Raw genomic sequence first — 20,071 nt, forward strand, 5'->3', positions numbered from 1 at the left:
TCTTTACAATGGTAAACCTCTAGAAATAACCTCATAAGTTTGCATGTGAATCTATATATAAATATGTAATCTACCGTGCAAGCTCCTTGGCAGGTGTAAATTAGCATAGCTACAATTTACAGCAGTTGAGAATCTGACTTAGAAACTGAAAACAAGTATTTAATCAGTATTATTTTAAATGATCACAGCTTAACGACATAAAGCATGGGCCATGTGATCTTCTCCATAGCCAGTCTGAAGATGCTTACCACAGTCTTTTAAAAACCTTTTCTATTATTTGTAGACCAAATTCTCCCACCAGCAGATATATGTGGTGTCCACTAGCTATATAAACATCTCTTCATGGTCAGGCCTTTTGGATGCACTGTATCCAATCAGATATTTCTTAAAGCCCTTGGTTTTGGAGACTATTTAGCAGACTGGAATAAACGAACAAATGTGGAAGCGGCACCAAACATATCATTTGGGGATGTCAAAGCACTTAACAAACATTGTTACAACCAAGTCCATGTGTAACCACTGAAGGACATATTTGCTTCAGTATGTCTCATGACAGCTTCTGAAAAAATATACTTAAGTGAATTTAACACTTGTGAAAGGTGCCAGATTGACAGGCCCTGGAGATAAAAGTTCTTGAATTACCAGCAGGCACAGCCGAGCTTCCCACACACACTGCCCCACCAGTGTCCCCAACCCTACCTGGAGGGCACAGCAACCAACTGTCCTACAGCTTGCAAATCTGTGCCATCTCATGCTCTTGGACTATGGGCCAGGAGTCTGTAGCTGTAATATGACCTAAAGGTGAAAAAGCAAGTTCCATAATTACTGCACAGGTGCTGTTGCAGTTGATCATTTTCACACCAAGTTTTCAATTAATCTGGAAAAAAAAAAAATAAAGAAAGTGCACATTTATCTGATTTGCATACAACAAAAAACATGTGTGAGAGCCTCTAGTGAATCCTGTGGTTTTAGCTGTGTGCATAGGCACATTCAGATGACTATGAGCAAACAAGTGCATACACATACTGTGAAGTGCATTCTTAGATGCCTCTTGAAAAATGGGTCCTTACTGTTTCATATGTTTGTAATAATCTGTCTCCATTCATAACTCATCTCTGCTTGGTGTCATTACAGCCCATCCTCCCCAGAGATTCTGAGCACAGCTGGTATAAAAGTTCAATAACCATCCACCCCATAAAGAGACTGGGTTGTTACAGGGTTGAAAAATAGCACACAGGGAAAACAGGCTTGTGATCTTTGCACTCTGTCATGTTTTAGAAAAAGCACAAGTTCTTCCCTGAGTGATTGTACTCAGAAAGTTCAGTCCTCCGTTCTCTTTGAAATTATATTTAGACCTCTCCGTGAGTACTGGAAGGGCATGCTTAAGCGTTTCTTTATTTAGTGCAGAAGGTTAATGACATTTTAAACAAAGTGCACATTTTTAGCCTTGTATAGGCCGATTCTCAACCTGTATATAGGAAATGGCTAAAAACAGAACACTGGAAAACACAAAGCAATGAGTTTTCATGCTCTGCTATTTTCTAAGCTATAGCCGGCAGCTTGAAAGAATTATTATAGAAGCTAAATCTTAATTCTTTCTACTGAGAAACAGCCATAACTAATGTGCAGAAGAGCTCAGCAATATTTGTTTATCTTTAAAAGAGTCACATTTCTTTCTGCAACTTGCTGCTGATGCGCATGATAACATACCTATTTTGACTGTTACTGTGTGTACTTTGGAAGGTAACTTCTGTATATCCAGAGAGAGTTATGTGGCATACAATTGTCTTAGGGATGGCATTTGGAATTGACATTGTAATTGTTATACATATCAGTATAAAACCTCATTTGATGATTATGATTGCCAGATTTGCTTACTTCCTCAGCATTCCTGGTGCATCTGTCACAGTGTACAGCTTTAGGTAGAGTCCATACTAGCCTTCAAACTAAGCTGAAGTTTAGATTTCAAAATCTGGGGGGAAGTTCGGGAGAGAATTATACCTGGGAGAGGATGTTTTAAAATGATAGTATCCATGAACTCTGCTTTAATATCTTACCTCATCCAGCCTCAGGTCTCCTGTGCAGGCTGTCTGCTGGAAAAAAGAGATGGACCATTTCAGGTTATCTTCTCATTCACAGATTTGTTCTCTTTAGTCCATGGTTTCATGTTTTGTCTACCCTAGTTTCAACTATCCAATGTAGCTGAGTCAAGTTTTGGTTTGGGCTGGATTTTTGTCTGCTTGTATTTGCATAGTACCCCAAAGGTGTTTTCATTTCATTCATTTTATTACATAGTTCCTAATTTTAACTATATCATGCTATAAATTCCACCTCAATCTACTTATTGCACACAAGTACTACTAAGTCTTTTTTCATCAACAAGATTTTTAAGATTTTTGAGCTGATAGGTGTTCATTTGCTTGCAGAAAGGCAAAAGCCTTTTCTTATTGCTAATAAAAGGGGAGGAGGGGAATGCCAGGGACCTTCTCTTACAGAATGACAACACTCACAGAAAAATGAAGAGGAAGGGAAATAGATGTTTACCTGTTTTTTCTAAGATGTACCATATACTTGGCCACCACTGAAAACATTATTTAGAAGCAAAATCTCCTTAAAAGTTTACCTACCCCATTCTGAAGCTCCAAGGATGTGTCTCAGTTCATTAGTTTGAAAAGTCTCTATAGATGTGAAGTATTATTTTTAATTTTGTTTAGGAAAGGCCAAAACTTAGAATTCCGTATTAGGGAAGGAGAGATATTCTTTCATGACTGAGTTAAACAGAAGCCTTCAGAAGAATAGAAGGGGTTGGTTCATTCCCATCTTCATGTAACTTGAATTACAGGGTTTAGTAAGTGAAATGGATCATAAGCTAAACCCTGCAGAGTCCGGAAAGCTCTAATTAACGCCCACAGCAAGTAACTTTTCTGAAATTGGTCTTTAATCAAACTTTGCTCTGAAAACAAAACAAGGTATCGTGGCAGCTTGATAAAAGAGATGCATTGCCAAGGCTGACAGGCCCACAATCAAACCAGCACTAAAAATAAATGTTTTGTCTACTAATTTTCTTTCAGATGCTAAAAAAAACACATTAGCTACAGTCTCAAAAAACTTCCATAGTTACTCAGCCAAGTGACTCAGCTCTAAAAAAGTGAGGTTTCTGTAAATGTTAATGCCCTCCCTGATTATGAGTGAGCCCTCTTTCCTTTCCACACCCTCCTGCTGAAGCACAGAACAGCAGAGAAGTTGGTGAGGCTGGGAGGGGAGGAGGCAACTTATGGATTCCTGCAGAGCCCCTCGTTTGAGGCCAGCTGTCCCTCTCTTGCTGCTGGTGGTGCAGAGCTCAGGCATCCTCACTGGCTAACTAGTTTGGATTAAGATAAGCAAACCATTCATCTTTCCTGTATCTTCCATGAACAGTAAGTTTCATGGCTGCCACCTTGCACACTTGCAACTTCTTACTGATTCTGAGAGCAGGAGTTATCAGTAAGGCATGCAGGGAAACAGCTCATTTTCCTCTTCCTCTGCTCAGCTGTAGAAATAGCTGCTCCAACTCCTCTGGGTACCCAACCAAGCCTACAGCAACTTTCATTATATTTTCACTGTAGCCTATGTGAAAACATTGCTAGAACTTAGAAATTAGGTTTTGGGATAGATTCCAAGTGCACAAGAACTTTAGGGTTAGGGATAGATTCCAAATGGACAAGAAGTCCACTACACAAACAGGACTAGCAGTAAAATATAATAAAACTGTAGTCTTCCTTTTATGTAAGATTTTTATCTCAGTACAAGAAAGACAGTGACCTGTTGGGGTGGGTCCAGAGGAGGGCCACAAAAATTATCTGAATGGTGGAACACCTCACCTGTGAGGACAGGCTGAGAAAGTTGTAGTTCAGCCTGGAGAAGAGAAGGCTCTGGGGAGACCTTATAGTGGCTTTCCAGTACTTACAGGGGGCTTATAAAAAAGGTAGGGGCAGACTTTTTTAGTAGGGCCTGTAGTGATAGGACAAGGGATAATGGTTTTAAACTAAAGGAGGGTAGATTCACACTAGCTATAAGGAAGAAATTTTTTATGATGAGAGTGGTGAAACACTCAAACAGGTTGCCCAGAGAGGTGGTAGATGGTTTCTAGATCCCTAGAAACCTTCAGGGTCAGGTTGGACAGGGCTCTGAGCAACCTGATCTAGCTGAAGATGTCCCTGCTCATTGCAGGGTGGGTGAACTGGATGACCGTTAAAGGTCCCTTCCAACCCAAACTATTCTATGATTCTTTGCTTTTATTGGTGAATGGTCTGCAGCAGTGAAGTGCTGATTTGTTGTGCCTACGACTCACAGTATTTTATGACCAAAATGGCAAGAGTCCTATCAGTCTGGATCCTAATAAACATATCCTTCACAGAAGAGTTTACAGTCAGAGGGTGGTTAACATTGGCTTTAGTGCTTCCAGTCCAGGCTGTATTTTCATCTGTTATTACTTGAAAAAGACATTTTCATTGTTGCAACTAAAACTAGTTTGGTGCAAGAAGCAAGAAACCCTTGAGTATAGATGAGTCCACAAATGTAAGACAAACTTAAATGAAACGTGATGACTCCTTGAAGATACATTTTTGTGAAAGAATTGTTTGCAAGTACAAGAGATGCAGATCTGAGTGGCTGCTTTGGTGACTGACCAGGCGTGTGTTTGTAGAGATCCAAGTTCCAAATGAAACTGCAACTCCTTCTGTAATTTTTTTTTTTTCCTTAATTTTTGGGGTATGTGTATTTTACAAAAAGGCCTGAAAGTAAATTTGTGGGTTGTCTATATTATGTCAGTTACTTTTAAATTTTTTTTAAAACAAATGTTCTTATATATTTACTATTTAACAGGAAAGTTCATTCATTAATTGTTGACTTTGAAACAAGGGAGAGAAATCTAGACAAAACTTAAGAAGTCTTCACAACACAGGTTAGATTTGGAAAGTTATGTAGCAAAGAACACAAACAATTTTCATAGTTTCAAGGTCTGTCTTACATAATCACAGATTTAAAGCTGTTTCACAGCCTTATCCAAGTTCATATTGGTCATTTGTCTCATATATCATGGCAACAGACTTCCCCTGCAATTCAGAGCAGCTGGTTAACTCATATTCAGATATATAACCCAGGCCAGAGTGATTGAAGTGCATCATCAGTATTGCATGAAGGAGCTTTTATCATCTCTAAAGCTGTGCCCAATCTGGACTGCCAAAAAGTGCTACAGAACTCCCCTTGTTACCAGTCCTTAACAAAACTCAGTTACACCCCAATCACCATTAGCAGTATGCAAATCATCACTATCTTGATATTATAAATAAGTAGGCAAAGACAGACTGTAACTCACTCCAAACCAGAAGGACCAAGGGAAATCAGTGTAATAACCAGGATAAATAATCAGGAGTGGTTTACTTCCAAAGCAAGTTGCATTCTATCCTCCTAAGTTTAGTTATTGTTGATTTCCCTCTTTTTATGCATATGAATGTTTCCCACCTGGGGGGGAAAAAAAAAAAAAAATCAAGACTGACTTCAGATTTTATAATTTTGGAAGAAATTTATAAAAGCATTGAGCAGCATATCTTTGGCCAGTTTTCCCTGGAACTGGTAGGCTTTTAGTACTTGTGAAGATCTAGCTGACATGTTTTCAAAATGGAAACACAATTAATTACAAGATGTTGCCTCCATTTTTACTGTGGTCGGAGCAATTTTGGAAACGCAGTCCCTTAACAGGGAAATATAGTATAACCAACGTGAAATAATGTCATCAAGAATAGTAAAGAAAACCATATGGTATAGTATGAAAAGTCAAGTATTGGACTATGCAAATTGTCTACATTGTTGTCATTTAAAATCTTAACAGCTGCAACAAAAATCAGCACAAAATCACATTTTGCAAAGTGACTCACTTTGATGTTCCAACAGTATATTTTTGTTCACTGGACTTGTTTTTATTTTGGACAGAAAGGTCTTTATTACAATGAAGCAAGCAAATTGTACAGGTTTTGTTTTAAAATCTTATATTCCACTAAATCATTTTATATTAAGTAAAAGTGTGAAGAAAACCCTCAACTGTAAAAACAAATAGTTTTTTAAAAGCAGATTTTCCTTCCTTGCTATGGTTGTAAATCACAGTCAGCTTGATGTTTAAGCAAGGAAGGGAGGGTCTCCAGTTCCCGTGTTTCACCTTTTCATTGCACTGCCTGATCATTTAGGGCAGAGGCTTCTTCCAGACAGCTTTAATTAAAGTATGCTGTGAAACTGCATATAGATCAATGGAAATGATCCATAACAAGAGGCTAATCATGTATTTGACATGTTCAGTCCAGCTCAATCACCTTCTACCATTTCTGTGGCTTTACATTCATGTGGCAAAGCTCTGAATGTGTATATGTATTTTTTAATCCATCTCATTAGCGACCATATGCTTTGGCTTCAAGGGAGACAAGAACTGTCTGCAATCTGCCAGGGATTTAGGGACATCAATAATTTGTGAATAGTCATGTTGGTACTGGTCGAAGGGTTAAGTGTTCTGCACACCAGGGGCACATCTTTTGGGACTGGAACTCTTAGTCAACTGTTAGGAACCTGATCCCCTGTGACGCATCTTTTCAAAGTACATGCTGTATGTCAGATCTCTGCAGCTGAAGCAATGGAGCTTTATTAGCTCAGGGATTTAAAAACCTGCTCTAAGCAATGTAACAATATCTTTTGGTTAAAAAGTGAAGGAAAGATAGTAGTTGTAATATGAAAGTGATTTTTTATGTACTGGGCTAAATGTGATCTTCCTTTGTGTTACCATTTTCCTTTGCAATAGGAGCAATTAGATTACCCCTCCCCTGCAAACATCCAGTGACGCAAGAGTATGGCAGCAATAATGGGGACCTGATTTTGGAAGCATAAGTGGATTCTGTGGCCTCACCTCATACTGCCTAAATCCTGCTGAAGCCAATGACAGCACAGATGTAAACATCATCTTCCTAATCATTTTGGAATGACCCTTTAGGGACTCCCAGGACACTGTTTTATCTATTTCATATGAAAAGCACCTTTAAAAACAATAGCTAACAGTGTTAGATTGTGCTATGTTATATGGAACGGCTGCTAAATCAGCGTGAGAGATCATCAAGCTGTTAATCTCAGCATCCTATCCTTACAGAGGAATGGCAGAAATAGACTATAATGCCAGAAATTTTGGTGAGAGAAGGGAAGACTTTGAATTATTTTTGTTCATTTTTAAGTTTTAGAGATGTCCATATCCCTCAACTGTACCCAGGTCAATACAAAAATGCACAGTGGTGCAGAAAGAAACACCATATGGAACCTGTGCCCTGAAGCTCTGCTGATCAGTTGGGAGTAGCACAGATCCATCTTACGGGATGAAGTTCGCGTGCTTTCAGCAAATTTTATGTAGCAATAATAATTAATATGGACTGTCACAGGAAATTATTTTTCTTTAATAAACATTCTGTATCAGGGCAGGTTAAATAACTTTAAGACCATTATCAATCATATATAGCTGCTGTTAAAGCTCCAGTAAACACACAAACACACTCACTGTAACCCTCTGTCCTTTACTTGGTTTCACTTTTAAGATCAACATTTATAAGTGTGGCGTGCAACTAAGCAAACGTTTCCGTAAGGGATATAAAGGAAATAAATTTTTGAAATCTTTGTATTCAAACAGTTACATAATTCAGAAAACACTCATACCCATGACTGAGGCTCTTATTTAACTAAAAGCATAATTTGCTTGAGGGAAAAAATAGAGGTTGTGTCTTTATTAGTGTCACTTCGTAAAAAATATACAGTTAGTATTGGAGGATTTAGAGTAACTTACTATAGTAGGTAAAACGTATATCTGTCAATTTTTGAATTGTGTCAACTATGATTACATAGGCTGCCACAAATTTATTAATTGTACATTGTCTTCTGTGGGACCTTAGAGTACAATTTTACTGTTTTAGAAGACCCAGTCTCCACTTTTCATGGGAAATTTGCATGAGTAGACTTTTATCCACAGTTTTTAAATGTATAAAAATGCACATCTAAGGTAGAATGTTTTCATATCAAACTACTTGATTTATAAGTATAATAAAACATTTAAGAGGCATATGTCCCAGATTTTTATCCACATTTCAATTATATGTGTAGGCTTTGCTGCAGCAGTTTGCACTTGCGACAGAAAAGGCAGTGGTCTCTTGGAAAGGTGCTCTGGCTGGCTGGCACCCAAGTCAACTAAGGCACATTCAAATGTAAATATTTATGACTATTTTGTCCACCTCAAAAAAATGAAAAAATGGAGTTATATTTCCAGATAGCCTCACTTTCAAATTCTCCCTTTGAAATTAATACCTGATTTTGTTTTGGTAGCTTTATAGCACTGTTTCACAGCTTTTAAGCCTGTGAAAAAAAGTTAGACTAAAACTGTATTTTCACAATTTTAATTGAGGAAAAAAAGGAAATGTAATTTTAATAGGGTGGAACTAGTGGGCTTTGAGGTTGCTTGCCCTTACCCACTTCCACTTGATGCCTTCTGAGCCAGCTTAGCTATAAAGTTTCCCAAAGTCAAAATTTAGAATTAAAATGTTAACTCATGCTTAATTATCAGGTCATTGCTGAATATCTGCAATATATACACTATGACCCTTTTCACACTCAACTTGAAGAAGTCCTTTGACCTTTGAGGAAACTGTTGCTCTTTGGCTCACCCTTGTCTGTTTTCACCTCTGATGTCAATGATGTTAATACAAAAGGAAGTCAGCAGAATTTCAGAAGACTGGTACTGTCTTTGCAATAGTTCATAGGTATCATTGCCATTATTACATTAATTTGTGCTACTGCTGCCAGGTACCAAGGGAGAAGAGTTTTGGCTTCAGCCAATACAATTGCAAAATTCCTGTTTTATCCTGGATGAGGTAACACTTTGACTGAACTGCCTATTCACAGTTTCACGGGCAGTGATGCCAAGAAGAAAAGCTCTGACAGTCTTCAGGTTCTGCCTTCTTTACACCGTCTCTAGCCAAGATTGTTTAGTGTTATAAAGAACTGCCATAATCACAGAAGCTGCAGACAGAAATAACTTATTGAAACCAGAACCCGTGCAGGTCATACCTCACCATCAGTCTTTTGTAGGGTCATTTGGAGGCGTTTTGGTAGTCTGCTTTAAGGGTTCTGTGTGGCTGGATTTGTAGCATGTCCCCTGAGGCAGCAACATGACCAGAAATGTCTTGATGCTGAGTTTAAATTTTCTATTCTTTTGTTGTCCATATTCTCTTTAATTAGATCTTCTCCATTATTAATACTGTTCCCATAATGGACTTTAAATTTACAAACTTCTGCCACACATACCAGTCCCTTTAGAGCTCTTTATAGCCAGATTCTGTATTTTTAGCAGCTTGAATCTCTCTATAATTCTAGATATGCAGTCATATATGTTGCCATCCCTGGACTTCCTCCATTATATCTTCAGCGCAGCATACTTCCATTGATTTCAAATGGAAATCACGTTCATAATGTTTTAAAAAATGGCCCACTTTATCTTCTAGCAGACTGATGCACCACAGTGGGACTTGAGAGCAGAATTTTGTTTACAGACAACTACGTGCTGATCATCCAAATATCAAAAATGACAAAGAACTGAATTTCAACTGGCCTTTAGTTATTTTTACTACCTGCACTTGGTTTCAGCTTGCTATATCTGTAATCAACAGACCACTCACTCACTCAAGGTTGAGAAACATGCTTTTAACTGTTTTGCTGAATTTTATGGCCTTAGGCGACATGTAAAGTTAATCTCAAATTAGTCGACAAGGAGGTGGGAGATGATGATTCTTCCTTCTACATAAAGTGAAAATTTAGAGTTGCATTTCCCTTGCTTTTGTTAATTGCTACTCCACAATAATTTCCAAAAATGTATTTAGAAGTCATTTTCCAGAGGTAGGACACAATAAAAAATGAGACAAAGAGGATTCACTAATTGTTTTGTTTCTATTTTAGGACTGCAAGAATACCTTGAAAAATATTTGGGCAAGAAGACCCCAGCTCTGATTTTAGTACCTGTGGTGGACTTACCTGGCAAGGAAGTTATGCATGTAATGTGCTGGCTAAGCTAGCCGTTCAAAAGAGGTGAGTTGATATCAAAACACACTTTCCATCCAGGAGAGAACAAAGAAAAGAAGTGATCATAACTGTGTTGGATACTTTCATTAAGCAATATTGTTTGATTCAAGCAAAGTCATATTTAGATTTTTAATGATGCCTCATGATATGTGACAGAATCAGCTTTGTATGAACAATAAAGGTTTCTTTTCAAAATATTGTGCTTTTTTCTCACTTATTTTTAGATATGTTCTGGTAACAGCAGGTGGCTCTTGGGAGATGTCAGTTGCTCTGATCACATCAGTTCTTTTGTTTGATATATTTAGGCCTGGTTACAAAAAGCTGATTATAACTTCACATCTTTTGGATGGCGGTAAAACCAGAACATTAGCTCCAATACTGTTTTAAAGGCTTGATTCCTTTCAATTTTATGTTGAATTCACTGACTTCAGGCCAACTCATGAAGACCTTAATTTGGCCAGATTTTAGCCCTTTTCTTGAACCAGTGAAGAATTATTCAGGGAGATTTTCAAGATGCACATTTTACCAAAGCAAATAATGGAGATGATGGACAGACTGTAGGATTTGCCGTCCTGCTTTCTGAGGCAATAGTGGGTATCATCATGCTTTACATCTGGTAGACAGCTCTTATTAAAGAGCTACCTGTATTCCCCAGGGCTTCAGTCTTCTCTAGAAAATCAACAGGAGTTTTACTACTGCTTTCATTAAAACAGGCTCAGGCACACAGGTGAAGCTCTTATCGATTTCATTGCAACTGATACTTTACTCATAACATGATATAAGATCAGTATAGGAGAGAAAGCCTTTTGGACTCTGCTTGAGGCAGTAAGGCACTGTAGAGAAATCTTATTTTCAGACAAAGGCTATAAAATTAAACCTTCAATAAAGAGTATCAAACCCTTGCCCTGCCAATGTTCTATATCAACATGTTCCCACTGTTTCTCTTCCAGTGTGTGAGCACCGGAGCTAGGTGACCAGCACTCCAGCATATATCTGAGATACTTCCACAAAAGTCAACTTCATGGCAGTGTGTTTACATTGGGGTGACTAAGACGTGGACTTAGCACTCCAGCTTCATTTCTTTACCCACTACATGATTTGAACTGGGCAGCAGCTGATACAAAACCAGTGACCACAGAAGAAGGATGAAGAAGAAGAGGATCTTCCTCTGTTAGATACAGTTTGTATGTCCAGCATACTATACTATACTGATCATTACTTGAAAATAGAGACTGTTAAATGTTGTTTTCCTTACTATTACATCAAGTAATATAGCAGAGCTGACATCTTCATTAGTAAGAATTACTTTTTTCACAGTTATTCAAGTATTTTTGGAAGGGGAAAGGCAAAGAGCTTTTTATGTGCCCGTGTATAAACACATGGATGCATTAAATTAAATTTCTTAAGAAAAAAGGGAAGAATCCATTAACAATACATTAGTTCATTAGCATTCAGTATAATTTTTAGGCTAGACTTAAACATATTCGATTCTTGTTCTTTCCTATGAAAAATAACTTTTTAATACCTGGATATGTCTGTTTTGTTTGAATTCTACTCTTTTAGAAGGCCAAATTATTTTCTTACTTCTCCCTCGAAATACCAGCGTTTTCATTCCCTCAGTGTAAAGTGTCCACAGACCAGAAACACAAGCTGGACTGAAGCAGAGATGAGGATGAAGCTTAATGTTTCATCAATACATATGGGAGCCAAATAGATGGTGTGTTTGACTGTGTCTCCTGTAGCAGTCATTTTTTTCATAGTTTAAAAAAGATACCTAAACATGTTGATCTTGGCATTTGTACTGTAGTGTGTTTTTAAGGTGGTAGGTTATTTGCTCCGAAAGAAACCAGCTTTTCCTGGAAGTTTTCCTGCAAGATTCATGGCTCAAACTATCCTCCTTTTCCCCAGTAGAGGTGTATTGAAAAATGGTAACAGAATACATTGGTCTGAAAAACAGTGTGATCGTTTTTTTTTTTTCTCACCAGAAAGCAAACCTTTTTATGTTTTTTAGACAACTAGAACTTCAATGGGTTTACTTTGTGAATAGCTAAAAAATAATAGCTTGCTGACTTTTTCTCCTTGAGAGGCTTCATACAGCTTCTAAGTGGTGTGAATAACTAAAACTGTAAGCTGGGTCTGCGGTGTTTTAAGTACGAACAATGCAATTTTTTTAACATTTGATAGGCAAGGTAGGTGAGTAAAGTGCTGCTCCATATAGAGACCTAAGACTTTTGTGATAGAATTAACATTTTATCTGGCTTATGCTGCCATACTTGCATCATAATTGCTGGATCCTACTGTGAATAAGTTATTTCACAGAGCTCTTGTTCACTTTGTAACAAAAGTGCTAGCTGAAGATGGAAGGTGGGGAGATGGGTGTGCACACATGCACACACACACAATGTGTTTTAGTGAAAAGAGGAAAAGACATCTAATACTCAAAATTTATAGATACAGGGTTTGTTGGGAGTTTTTTCCTGACTAGCTTTGCTGAGTGTTTAGCCCAGCAGGTTTTAATCTTGAGACTATAAATTGACATATTGTGCTAAGGCACTGGTTTTGAGGACTTCATATATATACACAAATGCTTTCTGTTTCTCTGATTTTTACTAAGCCTGCAGGAAAATGTTTTGTATGTATATTATGACACAAAAAGTTGGCTGATCTAGGTTCAAGCACTCAGAAGACATATGTAATAGGTTGGAAAATATCTTTAAAAATGTAACCTGAGGTTTAAATTTTTCTTTTCTCTGCTGTAACAAGTGTTAGAATATGGCTTATACATTTTATTTTTTTTTTTCAAAATAATTCTAAGTCTTTTTATAGTTCTCTGTGTCAGTGAAATTTTGTTTCCTGCCTCCTTTAAAAAATCTGTATATCAATTTCTTTAATTGCTTGAAGCATGTTAAAGTGAACTGACCAAATGGGACTGCAAGACCAAAACTGATTTAATAACTTTGCGTTTTACTCATTTCAAAACCCAGTGATGGCTACAGTACCAGTGAGCCTTTACAATGCACATGGCTAAGCTGCTATAAAGGCACCGGAGCTGATCTTCCTAAATAGATTTTAAAATGACATTGAGATATTTTAAGCAGACATTATTTAATTTTTTTTCCCTGTGAGTTTTATAGTTAGGTGATTCAGGAGCTGATTTGTTATACCATATAGCATGGGTGCATCTTTCCTCTTATCCTTCAGAAGTCTGATGGGCATTGGAAGCAGGATGTCTCCTGAGTATTAGAGAGGTGATCTGAAGCAGCTCTTCTCCTTCAAGGACATCCTGTTCAATCCATTATCTCCTGTCTATGTGCAGTAGTCTAGTCTATCAAAATACAGTGATTGAATAAAACTTTTATTTCAAATAAATGAATGCATTGATTTAATAAAAGATTTGTACTGCATGGTATAATAGTTCTCTAAATGAACACTGAAATCCTAAAATATAGAAACTTTTCATGTGTCCAAGTTAAATCTTTGTTACTTCTTTCAGGATGGGTTTGCTGAAGCAAACCTGGTTTATTTTGTATGTTAAAGTAAAACTGTCCTGAGTTCTCAGAGTACTAACTGGCACTTATAATAAGTAACCTGTTTTTACTATTATAAATGTCTGGCATTGGGAATACATATTAAGAATACTTGACAATTTACTAATTTATGATCTCTTTAGTTGTATTTTAATATTTTTGGCAAGTCAGCCTGTGTTGATGTATTAGCCAAACATTCAAAATACAGACTTGAGATCTTGAAAGCTTCTTTTTTTCAACTTTCATCTGAACACTGAATATTTTTGACATATTTTAAATTTTAATTTTGAAAAACAGACTGGGTACCTGTGAACTGAACCCGTATGTTACATGCAAGTGCCCTTTTACTGATGACTCACTGCTCACAATTTCTTGGCTTTGACTCCTGTTGGATTAATTCATGGCTAGGATTTGCCTGTGGTTTCCTGCTTTTCTCATTTTTTAGAGCACTGTCTGTTTTTTCCCCACATTCCCAAAGACTCGGGTTGTTCTAAGGATCTTCTCACAGGATATGTCACTGGCAGCAGTCTCCTTGTCATTGCCTTGACTCTCCATTTCATTTGCAATGTTTGAAAACCTTTTTCTTGGATATGTCTGCTCATCCTCCATTTCCTATTATAGTGTTATTTTTTGATTGTATCATTTAATCCTAAATAATTTTCAAATACTGTTTGCATAGTTTAACCCAGTTGACAAGACTTATTTGTCCACGGTGAAAACAGGATGTTCTCAGAACAAGTCAGATTTCACTTTTGCTTTTCCCAGCTTTCAGAAATTCCAGCTCTTCTCTAAATTATGCAGATCTCCAGTTCAGAAGGAAATAATGTTTCAGCACAAAAAGATAAACTGAAATAAATGCCCTGATAAACGGACAGCTGCCCCGATTTAGTAACCTGTTAGGGGACAGCAGAGTCAGGAGGCATACGTTAGGATCATGCCACCCCTTTCCTGAGTAAGTTCCAGCATGTCCATTAGTTTTCTTGTGCCTCTATTTCCATATTTGTATGTTTTATCACCCCTGTAAAGGTGTTGGCAAAGAGACGCTATGTTGTAGCCATACAACCTGCAATAACAAAAAGTTTAGACCGAGTGAGCAGCACACAATAGTGTGAAAGTAATGTTGTAGTGGCAACCAGAATGAATGTGATCACAGATAGCGATTTGCATGAGCACAATCTGGAGAGCTTTTCTCCCAGCACACTGCCTGCAGCAGTCTCAGATCACAGGAGAAGTCTATAATGCATCTAGTAACACTAATGATACATTTTACAGCATGATTCATCCCCGACGATCCCAAAGTGCTTTACAAGTCCATTACATAAAATCTGCTTGGCCCATGGCTGGGACAGCCATGCACACACTGGTGGCCTCCTCTGCACAGTGGGAACGTAGGCAGGTCTCTGCCATTATGCTGCTGGGAGAAGAGCTCCTCCGCAGTCCCCTGAGTAGGGGTATTTGTTTTGGCAGAAGCACAGTTACCACAGAGAGGCTTGAACCTCAAAGCCACATCACCAGGCAGTTATTACTTTCTGTTACTCATGAGAAGATTTGTTCCACTTTAGATTTTGCCATAATAAAGGGGGAAAATCCCTCTTCTGGGCTTTATCAGGCAGCAGTCTATATTCTCCTTCTGCAACTCCTGCTACCGACTGCTGTTGACAGTACTCTGTGACCCCATCCTTGGTACATCATATTATTGCCACACCCCTGCTTTATAAGAAAGACGTTGTTTGTCTGAGTTAGAAGTTGCGGCATTGCATTAGGATTGCAAGTTCGTGCAAGCATTGCTTCGCTGTCTCTGATTCCCATAGTTCTGTTGGTAGCTGCTTTGACAGTAGTTTATTTTGTTGCTTATAGGAGAACAGGGGTCCAGAAGGAAGAAATATATTTCTCAGATGTAAGAGTTATCTCGTTGCAACAAAGTTCAGTCGTACTCCCACACAGACCCAACCGTTCTGCAGCAAGACCCAGATACATGCAAATGTAGAGCCTTTTGTAACTGAACCAAATTTCCACAGCTCCGAGCTGGATCTGTTAAGGTTCAAAGCAGGAGGTGTTAAATGATATGAAATAATAGAAAGGAAACATAGACAAGAAGTCAGTAGGAAAGGAATGGTATTATTAGGAACCTGTGGGGAAGCTAAAAAGGCAAAAACCAGGTTTAGGGATCTAAGGGGTTTATTCTTTATTTATAGGTTGGCTTTGAAGGAATGGGCCCTGGACTGCCTTCTTGCTATTGCTAGTTGCAACTAAAAAAAACGATTAATGTATGAAGAACAAAGAGGAATAAATAGAGTTTCCAGGAAAGAGATCCAAAAGTGAACTTTAAAACACATCTCTCACCCTTTCAACAAGGTATAAAATGGTAAATGCTTTGGTCTGGCACTACTCTAACAGTGTGCTTTGGTCTGGCATCTGAAGGTGAGGATGCCTGAAACTAGAGTAATATGCAAGAGAAGCCACCAGCTGTGTGCCATCCTGCTGTTAGGGGACATTTCTCCTGGTCACTGCCACAAGGATCATGTGGCTGAGAGGTCTTGACTGGAGAGCTGTAGCCCATGAATGTGCTTCTCATTTGTACTCCTCCTACATCAGGGCACTACGGTGCACCAAGATGTTGATTCAGGACTTGCCTTTCATTGTTACGGATCTTGTTTAAAGCTAACTATTTAAATACTAGAAGTCAGAATATCTCATATTGCTGCTCAGATTAGGCAAGCCAAATGCAATTCTCTTTATGCCACAGTCCCCAGTGCAGACAAAAAGCTTTCTCAGGTTGAGATCCTGCCACACATAATTATTTAGAGAAAGACAGCTCCACTACTTCAGCTCTGGTACTTCACAAGAGGAATGGAAACATTAGGAAAAGTTTTTTCTTTGATGTAGAATATGCTGCCACTTTTTTGTTATTAAAATAGGAGCTAACTTTAAATAAATAAAATTTTGCCTCGAGGCTTCTGAAAACTAATGTTGTGTTTTGACAGTGTCATTTTTCTGATTCCTGAAAGCACTATGTGAGTTAGCTCAGGACTTTATCATGATTTTTCTTGTGTGCTACATACAGTGAATTATTTTTTCAGCTCTGAATTTTATTTGATTTCTCTCTCACACACACACACATACACACAGTGTCACATCACTGTGCAACCTTCTTATTTGACAGGCACTCCCCAGAGCTGTTTTTTACCCCCTTTTAAGGGACAGGTGGATCAACCCCTATGGAAAACGTGAAAGAGAGAATGTAGTAAAGTGGAGGCAGCTACCACTATTTTGTGTTGGGAAAAAGGGATGAAAAGCAGTCATCTTTGAAAGTCTTTGAAAAGGAAAATAAACTAGGGAAATTAAGAAAGTTCACACAAAAACCCTGTGAGAGGACAAAATTTTGTTTAAAACACCCACACTACCTTCAATGTGCAATTTGTATGTAATGCCTTTTTAATTGGACTTGTAGGTTTTATATCCTCTGAATTTGTGCTTTGCTACAAAGGATATGGATGTAAGGATGATATAGGTCTTTCAGAAGAAGCAGACAGTCTTCAAATAACAGCTGATTTGAGACCCCAGTCTTTGATGGTAATTTATGGTCCTCTTTTAAAAAAGTAAAAATTCGTTTAGGTGTATGCTCAACTAGAAAACTCAAATAATGTGTGCTTAGTGAGAAAAAAGATTGCTAACAGCACAGTGTGTCTTACAGCATAAAGTGCGACCCTAAAATTGCACATTGCTGAGCATTCTTAATGTGCTGTGAGCAATTTCATACACTGTATTTCAAACACTGAGTGCACACTCTAATATGTACATATATCAGGGGTGGCCAAACTCTTTGATATGTGTCACAAAGTGATTTCAAGAGGTAAAGAGAGCTGGCCGAAGGCCTTCAATTCCACTTTAAAACAACTATCAAGGTTTCAAATTTGTATTTATTTCCTATCTGAGTGAAAATAAAAGACTTCAAATGGGGGTTTTTTTGGGTCATGTTGGGTTTTTTTTTCCCCAAAAAAAAGAATTGGGTCAAAGTGGTTATTTTCTTACAGAAAAGGTCAGATTTTCTACTCAGATTCTTTTTTTTTCTCAAATTACCAGAAAGCGTTGGACCACAGAAAACTTTCTGTTGCAGAACTTGTTGCAATTTACATCTCTTAAAATGTTTGGCTAGAATGCCAAATTCTATTTAAAAGATATTTTTCTTTCTATGATACTCTGAGACACCTTATTTCAAGTAAAAAAAGAACCTTCTCTCTCTGGCATAAATATTGTTGAGATGTGAGCACAGTCCTCAGAGACAAGAAGCCTTAAATTCTGACATTGACATTGAACTTTGCAATGGTTGTAAGTTATATATTTATGACCTCTTCCCTCCTGTAAAATGAGGACAACAGTAATGGGTTAGATTAGATTATTGTGAAGATTCTCTTGTAGGCAGCGATACATCTACAGTGAGGGATGCTGTAAGGGTTATACATCACTGGAAAGGAGAACATGCTCAATGCTCTTTATGCCCTTAGTTGATGAGGTAGATAATTTTGAGCCCTGAGTCGGCTGTCAATTACAGAGACTTTTTAAAATACAACACTGTCAGTGTTTTTCACTTGCTTTCTGGCCTACCTAGCAGACTTCAGGATGGTATGAGGATGCTATTGAGGGACAGATTGGTGCAGGAGTGCAGAGCACAGCCCAGGCTCATGCCTCTTGTACAGCTGCAGCGTAACTGTCCAGACCATGTCTGGATTTGTTCATTTCTGCACTGAGCAGCAATAAGTAGCATAGGCAGACTTTGACTTCTGGGGCTACCCTTACATGTTCATGGTTTTCTCTGTATCCCCAAAACTAGAAAACAGTGGTTTTAATGTTACTGAGATTTTTTTAAAACTACTTCTCTGCAGAAGTTGGAGGGTTAAGAACTGTAAATAGGACAGGAAGATTGAGAAAACTGCTTTTTCTCTTCTGTCATCAGACAAAGCCTTTGGTCTTTGGACAATTCTTCCTTTGCTACCACTATGTTTCTCTCTTCTCCCCTTTCTTTTCCCCTTTTTGTGTTCTTATTCCTCCTTTCTGATTTTATTTTATTCCTCCTCTTCCTGATACTTACAATGTCCAGTGTATGTTCAACAAAAGGAAAACCCCATGTGAGCTCTTCTTTTGCAGTCATGACTAAGGACCTTAAAAATCCAAGTTAAGATGAGGACCAAAAGCAAAGTGAGATAGCACACAGGAAAAAAAGCTGAGAATTACAACTAGCTGCCTTGGCATCAGGTATATTCAGAAATACAAACTGTAGAGTTTCATACATCCAAGATAAGGTGAGCAAGCCTTCCATGCTTTTATTCAGGTGTTACTTGCATCTCAACAGTGCAACTCAGTAGTGAAATATCTGTTGCATCTACCAAACCCAAGCACTTACATTTTTCAAAAGCACCAAAGTGACTGGGAACATAATTTGAATTTTGACTGAGTAGAATTTATGCTCAAGCAATTCAAGCACCTTTGACAAGGTGCTTGGAAGGTTACCTTCTTCAGAATTACCTTCTTGGGAAGGTATCACTTTATGATCTGGTAGGTTTCCAAAGTTGACCAGAGGAGACCTTATAAATAAGGTGTAAAGTCAATCTACTGCAAAAAGATTAGAAAAATCTTCATTAGTCCTTGTCTGTTATGAGGTGTATGGTTTTAAAGGGCTGCACAGAGTGCCACTCTGCTTAGACTGAATGTTGAAGAGCAAAGCCTGTCAAAAAAATCAGAGCCTTTGCATAGTTGCTCAAAGAGGAACTGATTTCTTCAGTGGTCAAACCCTGGAACAGGTTTCCTTGAGCAGCGGTCGATGCCCCAGGCCTGTCAGTGATTTAAGAGGCATTTGGACAGTGCCCTCAGCAACATGCTGGAACTCTTGGTCAGCCCTGACTTGGTCATGCAGTTGGACTAGATGATACTTGTAGATCACTTCCAACTGAAATATTCTATTCTATTCTATTCTATTCTATTCTATTCTATTCTATTCTATTCTATTCTATTCTATTCTATTCTATTCCATTTTCTGAATATCTGGCCTGTTTACAGAGCACTGAGCAGTCAATTCTCTGGATCTGTTGTTGAATGTAAGGTCCCAGGTTTTCAGTAAGTATGTTACAGGTTAAGCACATAACAAGTTAAAAATCCTGCTGAAAGCCTTTTTAACCGTTCCCAAGCAGAGGTGTCGCTGACGCCACAGTGAACACTAGGTGCTGGTGCTGACCTGATTTTATTCATCCTTTTTTTTTAATCTCACAATCTCCCCTGAAAGAGAATCGCAGTAAAGCGATCCCGAGCACGCCGCAGAAGCAGCCTCAGCCGAGTCCAAACAGGCCCAGAAAGGGGGAATTTATTTTTCCCTTCCCCGCTCCTTCGTCCCTCCCTGCGCGTCCCCGTCCGCCGCTGCCTCC

General features: G+C 38.2%; 1 protein-coding gene across 3 annotated transcripts in view; it reads left to right on the top strand.

Moving 5' to 3' along the window:
• Positions 1-20,071, top strand: part of DPH6 (diphthamine biosynthesis 6) — a 229,872-nt gene that overhangs the window by 202,467 nt on the left and 7,334 nt on the right. For 2 of the 3 annotated variants that reach the window (XM_074909806.1, XM_074909807.1), the window contains 2 exons: positions 10,006-10,134; positions 11,079-15,079. In XM_074909806.1, the coding sequence (XP_074765907.1) occupies positions 10,006-10,121 (116 nt within the window). In that variant the 3' untranslated portion in view covers positions 10,122-10,134; positions 11,079-15,079. Of the gene's footprint in view, positions 1-10,005; positions 10,135-11,078; positions 15,080-20,071 lie in introns of those variants that run through there. The other variant, XR_012633870.1, reaches the window with a different exon arrangement.

Source organism: Athene noctua, chromosome 6 (assembly GCF_965140245.1).
Source record: "Athene noctua chromosome 6, bAthNoc1.hap1.1, whole genome shotgun sequence".
NCBI lineage: Eukaryota > Metazoa > Chordata > Aves > Strigiformes > Strigidae > Athene > Athene noctua.